Genomic DNA, 11,876 nt, shown 5'->3' with positions numbered 1-11,876 from the left:
CCCCGTCTCTACTAAAAATAGAAAGAAATTAATCAGACAACTAAAAATATATAGAAAAAATTAGCCGGGCATGGCGGCGCATGCCTGTAGTCCCAGCTACCTGGGAGGATGAGGCAGGAGCATCGCTTGAGCCCAGGAGTTTGAGGTTGCTGTGAGCTAGGCTGATGCCACGGCAGTCTAGCCCAGGCAACCGAGTGAGACCCTGTCTCAAAAAAATAAAAAGAATAAAAAGCTTAGATTAGCTCCTAATGCATAGTAATCCCTCAAAGAATTATTATTTATCATTTATTAGCCCTATCATTATATCAATAGCAGGAGGACATAGGAAGCCAGATTGAATTTTTCTGTTTTCCAAGAATTGTCAACTACAGTCCACCTCTAAAAGCAGAAGATGTACTTCATATTTTAAGTTCAGAAAATCACTTGACAGCTTGCTGAAAGGGGCTGCTATGGATTGAATTATGTCCCCCAAATAAGGTATGTTGAAGTGTTAATCCCCAGTACCTCAGAATGTGACTTTATTTAGAAATAAGATTTTTATAGAGCCAGTCAAGTTAAAATGAGGTCCCTAGGGTGGACCCTAATCCACTATCACTGGTGTCCTTATAAAAGGGTGTCCTTTGGACACAGACACAGCCATGTACAGAGGGATGATGGTGTGAAGACATACTGGGAGAACATTGTGTGCAGATGAAGGATTAGAGTGGTGCATCTACAAGCCAAGAAATGCCAAAGATTGCCAGCAAACCGCCAGAAGCTGGGAGGAGGTAAGGAAGGATCCTCCTACAGGTTTCAGAGGCAGCGTGACCCCGCCTATACCTTGGATTTGGACTCCAGCCTGCAGAACAGTGAGACAACAAATTTCTGGTGTTCTAAGCCACTCAGTTTGTGGTACTTGGTTATAGCAACCCTGGGAAACTGATGTAGGCGCCTTTTCGCTATAATGAGCACTGTATTTCTCCAGCTCCCTGGAGGGTGTTAGTTGTTTATGAAGGGAGGTTATCCTCACACCTAAGCATCCCACAGTAGGAGTGTGGCATTTGAATTTTCTACTCTCTGACACTGGAGGGGAGAGGAGAAGCTGCTGTAAAGTTTGTGGGTGTCTACAGGAATCAGGTGTCAATCCCATTCCCCACTGGTAGTCTTCGGGACCGAGATAGGACTTGCTGACCTGCTTCAGAACAACTGGAGCAAGAACCAGCAATGTTAAGAGAAGACATGGCTATATGGCCATGCAGAGAGAGGCGATGGACCACCCCTGCAGGTCAGAGCTTGCAAGAGAAAAGAAAGAAAGATCTCAGCACTGACTGCAGGCCCGAACATTAGAACCCTAGAGGGAGATGAGACTGGAAGCCTCAGGTTTCCCAAGCATTGCTGCAGCGTGGGGAGCAATACATACCAAAGCACTGCAGCAAAGTGCTGCCAGCTGGGGGTCAGTCTGAAGATGCAGCCAGATTACAGAAGAGGCCAAATGCCCGGGAGAACCGCTCAGAACTGAGTGGCTCTTTACCGTGGCCAGTAGCAGCCTCCACATACCTACCTAGGTTAGGGATCTAATCCACATAAAGAGGATGATATTCTGACATAGGAGCTCATTTAACTTCATTTAATTTTTAAGAAACAACAACAGTTACTTTAAAAATAGTTTATATTTGCATTTTATGTGCTCCAGGAGCTGGAGACCATACAAATGGCCAACAGGTACATGAAAAAATACTCAACATCACTAATCATCAGGAACATGCAAATTAAAACCACAATGAGATAACACCTTACCCCTATCAGAATGGCATTATTAAAAAGTCAAAAAATAGATGTTGGCACAGATGTGGTGAAAAGGGACCACTTATACACTGGTGGAGGCAATGTAAATTAATACAACTTCTATAGAAAACAGCATGGAGATTCCTCAAAGAACTGAAAGTAGACCTGCCATTGGATCCAGCAATCCCACTACTGGGTATCTACTCAAAGGAAAAGAAGTCATTATATAAAAAGGATTCCTGTACTCATATGTTTATTGCAGCTCAATTCATAACTGCAAATATATGAAATCAACCTAAGGGCACATCAACTGATAAGTGGATAAAGAAAATTTGGTGTGAATATACCATGAAATACTACTCAGCCATAAAAAAAAGAATGAAATAATGTCTTTTGCAGCAATGTGCAGGAACTGGAGGCCGCTATCCTAAGTGAAGTATCTCAGGAAAAGAAAAACAAATGCTGCATGTTCTCACTTACAAGTGGGAGCTAAGCTAGGGGTATGCCTGGTCACACAGAGTGGTATAAAGGACACTGGAGACTTGGAAAACAAGGAGGCAAGGGGTGAAAGATGACCTATTGGGTACAATATACACTATTTATGTGACAGGTACACTAAAAGCCCAGATTTCATCACTATACAATTCATCCATGTAACAAAAAAACATTAGTATGCCCTAAATATATTGAAATAAAATTTTAAAAAATAAAAATAATTGAGAAACAAAGGTCCAGCAATCTGAGACTCCAGCTACCTTTTCATCCTTTTTACTTTTAATACCCTCCACTATGAGCCATACCCCAAATATGTCCTATACTGTCTCTCCTCCAAGGCTTTGCCCTGTCCCACGCCCTCTGCCTGTAATGTTCTTTCTGTTAACCACCTTAAAAAAATTTTGCCAACCCTTCAGCTTCATTTAGTAAATCAGTAAGCATTTATTGAGGGTCCATTATATGCCAGTAGGCATACAAAGGTAAATATATCTTGGACTATTCCATTAAGATGCTCATTGCCTAGAGTAGCAGCTCTTACCAATTTTGCCTCTGCAGTTCACATGATGTATGTTGTAGACATGTTGGATGCCCTCGCACTGGTGTTTCCGACCTTCTATTGGCTCCAAGTTGGATAAAAATAAATCAAAGTTGATTACAAGTCTCATTTCATTTGCTGTGACTCCATCCCTTTTCTCATTACAGTTTATTGTTTTCAAATGCCACCTTCTGTTTGAAGTCTTCCTTAATCTCTTCAAATACGACGAATCAGTTTCTCCTCTTCTCCTGTGGGAGACATTTACCTCTCTACTGTGGACGATGTCATTCCACCTTGCACTACAGCTTGTACAGCATACTCAGCACACAGTTCAGTCCTGTGTCTTTCAGAGCAGACAGAAACCTTTCTTTTCCACACAGATCCCACTAAATATTCGTGTCAAATTGAACCATATTAAATCGGCTCATTGGCCAAAACAGGAAGCAAATGTGAGTGGGGAAGCAAAGCTCTAAACAGCTGATAACCTGGCATTCATGGGGAGGACTTTGGATCCTTCGAAACATCGTCACCCAACTGGGCTGAGTGCATTCATTCTCTCAGGAAAAACTAGTTCCCCACAGCAAAGAACTGGGAACGGCAGCAAGAGATACTTGGCTGCTGGCAGAGCAAGGTGAGTTTGCTTAATCTAGCGGCTTGGATGGATAACTAAGGGATAGCGATAAGATTTTTCTGCCAAATGAGACTTTTGGCAAATCTAAGCGTGGGTGGAGGACATGGCAGGGAAACAAGAAAAAAAAGAAAAGAAATTTTAAAAACCACAGCAGAATGTATTAGAAAATTGAGCAATGTAAGCCACCCACTGGATATACCCTGCACTGGCAAGGCAGCTTCCCTCGCGGAGGATGGTCCTCCACTTAACTAAGATTTACATAGCTGGGACCTTGGAGAATTCATGTCTACTCTCCCACCCTCTGTTTTCTGTTCCAGAAAATGAGAGGCTTGAACTCAGTATTGGCCAAGAGACTTCCAGTTCTGAAATTTTGTTTTCAGGTAGTACTCATATATGTAGAGCCCAACACTAAACACTGCAAGAGACACAAAGATGGAAAAGACAGAGCTCTTGCCCTCTGGTAGTGCCCAATCTCTTCGACCCTTAAGTTTCTCACCTGTAAAACTGGGCAGATGTGAGACTTAATGGAGATGTATTTGTAAAGCATTGACCGCCTGGCACCTCCTATGTGCCCTATAACTATATCTAATATTATCTCTAAAACAGGATTAATACAGTCTTAGGGGGCTGAGATGCTCAAATAATTCTAAAAGAAGCAAAAGTCCTTTTTAGATGTAAATACAAGGGCATACGTGAGAGACTACTCTGTTGCATTTATTTTTTGGCAGCACGAATTCAATAACTTCAGCAGGCCCCACGGCCAATTCCGTGTTTGTGGTGGCACCCCACAGGGTTATCCTGTGATCCCGGGAGTCACGTCGCAGGTGACCCTATATCCAAACAACCAGCCCCAAATCCACCCAATTCCTGGGAACCCTTCTGGTTTGGTATCGAATGTGAATGAGCAGCCTGCCCAGAAAGGCTCGACAGAAGGCAAAGCCTTAGGGGTGGCTGGGATTTCACTTCACAGGCCAGGATCGCTATGCTGGAGGGAGAGGAGAGGAAGGCTTGGGAAACACAGAAACTCCTCCAAATCGGAAAGTGGGCTTGCGGCTGACCCTGCCTTGCCAAACTTGTATCTATTAGAAAGCTGAGCTGTGCGGCATCACCAGGGGCCTCGGTATGGGGCCTTGTATTTCTGACTTAGGCATTTTAGGAAAGAGAAGCAAAAGCAACAAAAAAATGGTACTCTTGAGTGTTGATCCTGTTGCCAGCATCCGTGTTGATCCATGTGGCATCTGGAAGTGGGTCCAGCAAGGCCAAAGGAGGCCACAAGGTGGAGTCAAAACCCAAGGTGATTGAATCAAATCTTTGCCCAACAGGGAAAAAAGCAGGTTAGACAACAGGCACAAAGAGTTCACAACAACCAACAAACCCTGAAAGGCTGCCCTGGGTAGGGCAAGGGGAGGCCCATCTCATTGTGTAGCTGAGTGACGACAAACATGAATTCTGATCCTGACGGCATGAGCCCGGTCCTAGCTCCACCCTCAAATATTGCTCATGGGAGTGTAAATTGACACAACCTGTATGGAGGGCAATTTGTGTCTACCAAATTTACAAAATACCCAATTACTCCATTTCTGAAACTTTATCCTCCAGATACACCTGCACCCACAAGAAATGTGATACGTATGAGCTTACTCATGGCAGCATGGTTCATGCTAACAAGAGGATGGAAACAACCAAAATATCCATCAATATAATACCAGTTAAGTCAATATTTTGTACATCCAAAGAATGAAATGTAGTGGAGCTACAAAAAGAACAAGGAAGGTCTTTATTTAATGATAGGGACTTACCCCAAGGTAGAGCACTAATGGAAAAGGGGCTGACATTGCATATAATTTGCTACCATTTGTGCAAATTTAAGGAAATAATATATTTGTATTTGCTACCATGTCTGTAGTATACATACATATACAGATGTCTCTAGACTTACAATAGGGTTATGTCCTGATATAACCATCATAAATCGAAAGTATCATGTCAAAAATGCATTTAATACACCTAACCTACCGAATATCACAGCCTCGCCTAGCCTCAGTGTGCTCGGAACAATTACACGTTAGCCCGTAGTTGGGAAAAACCAACTAACACAAAGCCTATTTTATAATAAAGTATTGAATATTTCATGTAATTTATTGAATCCTATACTGAAAGTCAAAAACAGGATGGTTGTATGGGTACTCAAAGAACGGTTTCTACTGAATACACATTGCTTTCACACCATGGTAAAGTCAAACAATCTCAAGTCGAACCATCATACGTCAGGCACTGTCTGTACACATACATGTATAGATGACACGTGTGTGAAAGTATATCTGCATTAGTGTCCTAGGGCTGCCATAACAAAGTACCATAAACTGAGTGGCTTAAGAACTGTATTGTGTCACAGTTCTGGAGACTAGAAGTCTGAGATCAAGGTCAGCAGGGCCATGCTCCCTCTGATGACGCTAGGAAAGAATCCGTTCCAGGCCTTTCTCCCCACTTCTGCTGGGTCCTGGGCTTGTGGCAGCATCACCCCAATCTTCACGTGGCCTTCTTTTTATAAGGACACCAGTCATATTGGATTAGGCGCCCACCCCACTCCAGTGTGATCTCAGCTAATTACATATGCAACAACCCTATTTCCCAAAAGGTCATATTTTGAAGTACCGGGTGCTAGAACGTCAACATATGAATTTGGTGGGGAGCAGGGGAAAGGAACACAAGTCAACCCATAACAATATCCTCAAGAAATAAGAGGTGAGGGCAAAGATTTACATACAAGGATATTTATCTCAATGTTATGTGTAATACAAGAACATAGAAACAGTCTCACCAATATTTCTGCCCTGACATCTTGAATGCCTCACCGCAACCCCTTCCTCAGGGCCACTCAGTTCCCTACAGCCCCTATGACCTTCCTCCCTTTCTTCTGCAGGGCAGTTCTGTTCTTTGCTGCCTTCTCGCCTCCAGGACTATCTTTCTATTTCCCAAAGATCACGATGTCCTCTTCCGAAACAAAGGCCCATCTTCTCTGGCACCTCAGAAGGACTGACAGGGACATCAAAAGTCCAGCCCTTTCTTTCCTTCCCTCCCTCCAAGTCTCTATAAACAGAAGTGTGTGAAATTGAGATTTGCTTTTCCACTTATAGGAAAACATGGCATTCCCTTGGAAGGCAGCAGCAGCTAGAATACATTTCCATTGTAAATAACTATTTCTGCTCCATGGCACAAGCATCTGCCCTGAGTGGGAGTGTAGGGTCAGGGTGAAGAACATGGGGTCCAAAGTCAAGCTGCCTGGATTTGATTCCCACTCTACTATCTGCTGGATGATATCAGGTGAGATTTTTTGAATCTCACCTCAGTCTGCCTCAGTCTGCCTATCTACAAAATGGGAAGAATAATGGTGCCAGACGGGCTGTCATGCAGTCAGACAAGGCAAGGTTAAACAAGCCCTTCATGTGGTGGGGGCAGGGCAGTGATGGGGAGTGATTGCCAATGGGTATGGGGTTTCTTTTGGGGGTGATGAAAATGTCCTAAACTTAGATTGTGGTGATGGTTGCATAACTCTATAAATATACTAAAAATAATTGGATTGCACACCTTAAATCGGAGAATTGTATGGTATGTAAATCATATTTCAATGAGGTCTTATAAAAAAATAAAAGCACTTCCTGTAGTGCTTAGCAAATGGTAGCTTTTAGTAAATTACAGTCATGCCCTTTCAGACCACTCTTGCTACCACATTGGGCAAAAGATGGCAAATAATCCCATCGGTCACAACGCCTACGGGATACCAGCGTTGAAGCAAAATACACACAGTCTATGTCCTCATCCTAGTATTTGATGTTCTGTGTCATAGAGACCAATATTAATCTGAGTTACTAAAGGTACTTTTCCAGATATGTAGACAGACAAGGACTGATGTTGGGCTTCCATCTGAAAGCAGCAGAGAAGACGCTAGTAACCCCTTCCTTCTTCCCTCCAGAACCCCCAAGCCTAACTGAACCCTGATACAAAGATTGGAAAGCAACAGAGTGTCCATGTGGGGAAACAAAAGACAAGGACAGAAGCTGACATTTATTGAGCATCTACTGTGTACAAGATATACTAAATGCCAGGTGCAGGACACAAATTATCTCATGACATGACACTTAGGAAGAGCTATAAATTTTCCCATTTTTCAGATGAGGAAATAAAGATTTAGAGACGTTAATAGCTTACCCAAAATCACATGAGTTGCAAGCCAGAATTTAAAACTAGGTCTGCTGGACCCTAGAATCTATGTGTATCCCACCTCATTGCCCTGTCATGCCATGCATAACAGCTCATTCATTCTGTTCCCCCTGTTGAGCTAACGGTCCAAACAAAGAACCCTAGCACGTGCGACCAGAATCACAGAAGCCAGAGGAACGGCGCCCCAACCCCTGACCTCCTTCTAAACCCCCTCTCTTCTGTGTCAGTTTATCATTTCAAGATCCCTCTCGGTGGCAGCAGAAAATTAGCCAAAATCTTCTTGCCTGGTGTAAGTCACGTCCTGAGACTAGCTCTCCCAATAGGGACCTATAGGATAGAGTCACAAGGGGGGAAGTGAGGTTACCGTAATACTCCCCCCCCATGCTTGCACCCACCGTAACCAGACACAGGGCACTCACACGCATTCTCGCCCATACCTACTGGCCGCATGAGCCTGGCCCTTGGGTCACAAGTAGAAAAGATTCCTGAGGATTCAGGGGAGGGAAGGGGCAACACAGTCACCTTAGTTAAGGCATCAGAGTGTGGAGAAAGGAAAAGAAGGAGAGAATAGCTTCCCTTAGAGGCTCTCACAAGAGGAGACACAAAGCTCCCAGGGGCCCCGGGCTGCCCTTCCCCAGAGCAAGGAGCCAAGAGTCACTGCAGCGCACAGCCCTTTCTGCAGGGAGGCTCGGGCGCCTGCTTTCCTAAAAAATCCAGCCAACAGAGCTCTGGCCATTAACACAGACAAAGCTCTGTGCTCCCCTAGCAACAGAACAAGATGGTAGCTTTGCTTCTCTCACAAGCAGGTTATCTAGGGTAAGGCCCAGTCCCTACAACTAGATGAGATCTATTTGAAAATTTCCAAAGGGACACACAAAATGTCTGGGCGTATCTTTCTGTACATGGCTCAGAATCATGGAGTATCTGAGCCTACTGCATCCCAAGACACTAGGGTGGAGATTCCTGCCTGTATCCTGTGGGATAAGCTGATTCTTGAAAACACTTCTCCCATGATATGCTCTATGAAGGCAGTTAGGTGACCTTGGGAAAATCTCTATTTATTGTTGCCTCTCTGGAAGATCCACAATCCTTGTTAAAGGCTCTGAGAAGTCCTGCAGCAAACACCTGTTTACCTTTATTCAACCCAGCTTTTTTCAAAGGTAACTTACCCCAAAATCATTTTTCACAGAATGCCTCTTTACCTGCTGCAGAACTAGGGCTCCAAGAATCCACATTAAGATACACTTTTTTATGAAAAGAGTTATGGTGGTGACAGTTGCACAACATTGTAAATGCCGCATTTAATACCATTGAACCATACCACTTAAAAATGGCTAAAATGGTAAATTTTATATTATGTATATTTTAACCCATAAAAAAAATTGGAGGGAAAAAAAGAAACACTTTTGGGTCTCCACTCATCTAAGTCCTTGACGTACAGCTTTAAGCACATGGCATTTCTTAGTCTTGGTTTCTGCCTTTGTAAAACAGTACCTACCTTACGGCGTTGCTGAGAGAACTCAATGCAATTGTGCATAGGATGCGTGTGTACCCACCAAGCGGCACCTCTACTCACATGCTCTGCCTTCCTGCCCATTACTATAGACCAGGGTTTAGCAAACTTTTTCTGTAAAAGCCCGGATAGTAAGTATTTAAGCTTTTGCAGGCCTACAGTCTCTGTCACAGCTCCAGCTGCCCTGTAGCAGCCACAGAAAATACTAAGGAAATGGGCGTGGCTGTGTTCTAATAAAACTTTATTTACACAATAAGCAGCAGGCAGGATTTGGCCTATAGACCATAATTTGCCAACCCATACTACAGACCAGCACTGTCCAATAGAAATACACAAGTCACGTAGGACATTTTAAATTTTCTAGTTGCCACATTTTTAAAAAGAAAAAAAGCAACAGGTGAAAGCAATTTTAATAGTATATTTTATTTAACCTAATATATCTAAAATGTCATTTCAACATGTAATCAGTATAAAAACTTAATATTTTGCATTTGGAGTACTGAGTTTTTGAAATCCAGTGTGTATTTTGCACTTACAGCACGTCTGAATTTGGGACTAGCCGCATCTCAAGTGCTCAAGAGCCACATGGGGCTACTGCATTGAACAGGGCAGCTACCGATGAGCTGGCTGTGTCTCGTGTAAATTCAATCGCTCCATCCTCTCCCACCTGCTCAAGTTCTCTGCCCGCTCCCTCGCCCCGTCTCTCTTCTACATCAGCAACCTTCCCCCCTTCACTGGAGCTTTTCCATCAGCATTAAACATGTTTTTGTTTCTTCCATCTTAAAAAACAAACCAACCTTCTCTTGGTCCCACCTCCCCCATCAACTGCCACGTATTTCCTTGGTCCTCTTTTCAGACAAATCTCTAAAATAACAGTCTACACTCCCCACCTCCACTGCTCTCCTCTCAGATCCCCTCTGGACCCACTGCAGTTACTTGCAGCCTCACTTCTCCAAAAGCCTGCTCTGGCCCCTGACCCCAATCACTCCTTCTTTCTGAGGGACTCCACATGGCTTACAGGTTTCACCCTTGCTCTCTTCTCTGTCACCTTTGCTCGTTCTTCTCTTTTTCCCCATATCTTGGGCTCAACTGTCATTTCTCTTGTTTTCTCTCTATTCTCTGCCTTGTCAATCTCATCCAGCCTGGTGACTTGAAACACCTTCTCTATGACAACGACTCCCAAATGCACAGCTCCAGCCAATCCTCTCTCCTACACACCAGTCTGGCACGTCCAGTAGTCTATGCAACAGTTCGAAATCCCCACATCCAAGTGTCCTCTCCAGATTTCACTTCCCAAACCTTCTCTTCTCAGCTTTCCTGATTCCAACTGACAGCACCTCCATCCTTCCATGTGCTTGGGACAAAACCCTGGGGTCATGATGGACCCCTCTCTTTCTCTCCCACCTCACAGCCAGTTCCTTGGGCGGTCCTGTTAGTGCCACTTTCAACATGCATCCAGAATCCAGCCATTTCCCCGAGTTGCTCCATCCCCATGCTGGCCTGAGCCACCACGCCTCTCCTCTTGGTCACAGAAACAGCCTCCTGACCGCTCCCTCTCTCCCACACTGGCCTCCATGCAGCTGTTGTTCACACAGCAGCCAGAGGGATCCCCTGGAATTGTAAGATCCCATCACTTCTCTGCTCAAAACCTTCCACTGCTGTAATTTTACTCAGAAAAAAGCCAACAACCTTCCAGCAGCCTGAAGATGCTGGCCCTTGTGCCTCCAACCCCAGGCTCTGCTACAAGCCTCTGGCTCTTACCAATGGGCCACACTAACCTCCCAGATGTTTTCTCAAACACACCAGGCATGGTTCCTCCTCCGGGCCTGAAATGTTCCCTCTGGCTGGGACACTGTTCCCACAGACATCCCCATGGCTCCCTCCCTCCCTTCCCTGTCGCCTTCAGGTCAGTGCTCAGTAGCCACCTTCCCAGTGAGGCCACCTGAACAACCCAACACTCATGCTATCCCAGCACCCCTCTTCCCTTCCCTTAATCTATCTTCCCTAGCCTAAGCATCTTCTAACACCCTCTGCAGACTTACTGCCTGCCTCCTCCCACGACAATATAAGCTTTCTTAAGGGCAAGGATGTTTTTCTGTTGCATTCACTGTCATACCTCAAATACCTAGAATACATGCCTGGCATGTAGTTGACATTCCATAAGCATTTGTGCCAGCTGTGGTGTATACTCAGTATAACGGTGGCCACTGACTGTTGTTTGTATTCGATCAGAAGTTCCTTTTCTCTCCAAGAGACTTGAAAACTTCTCTCTCCAACATTCCTAAGAAAAGTCTCTCCCCAGAGAGGTCGAGTCCGTGTCATTGATCCAAAGTACTTGAGTTCCTCCCCTCCCAGAAACATTTTATGGCTCCCATATGCTTCAGGATGAAAGTCCAAATTCCTCAGCCAGGTATCTGTCCTCTCAGGAATCTGCCTCTATCTCACTGTGCCTATGACTCACCTCCCTTAGAATCTCTCACTCGCCCTGAACTCCAGCTACTCCCATCCACTGGGAGAGGTAGGACTGAAGAATATTTGGGTCTTTTCCTCCTGGCAAAGAACCTACCGAGCAACCAAGCAGGTGTGGAAGCAGATGCTGGGGGAAGGGCTAAGGGAGAGGAGGATGGGGAGAGTTCAGGAAAGAGTAAACCCCAGCAGCACAGCCAACACCCTGGAACAGAGAGAGCTGTAGTTTTTGAATCAGAAAACTTGGCTTC

At 44.6% G+C, this 11,876-nt stretch overlaps 1 protein-coding gene across 1 annotated transcript in view; it reads left to right on the top strand.

The window, feature by feature from the left end:
* Positions 1 to 3,288: 3,288 nt before the first annotated feature.
* LOC105809937 overlaps positions 3,289 to 11,876 on the top strand; it is a 40,192-nt gene continuing 31,604 nt past the window's right edge. The window contains 4 exon segments of the mRNA XM_012643845.1: positions 3,289 to 3,425; positions 4,154 to 4,212; positions 4,215 to 4,372; positions 7,874 to 7,935. Of these exon segments, the coding sequence (XP_012499299.1) occupies positions 3,289 to 3,425; positions 4,154 to 4,212; positions 4,215 to 4,372; positions 7,874 to 7,935 (416 nt within the window).

The sequence above is a fragment of the Propithecus coquereli genome, unplaced genomic scaffold (genome assembly GCF_000956105.1).
Source record: "Propithecus coquereli isolate 6110/MARCELLA unplaced genomic scaffold, Pcoq_1.0 Scaffold202, whole genome shotgun sequence".
NCBI classification, from domain to species: Eukaryota; Metazoa; Chordata; class Mammalia; order Primates; family Indriidae; genus Propithecus; species Propithecus coquereli.
The sequence above is the reverse complement of the archived record's forward strand: the minus strand, read 5'-3'. Positions and strand labels throughout refer to the sequence as shown.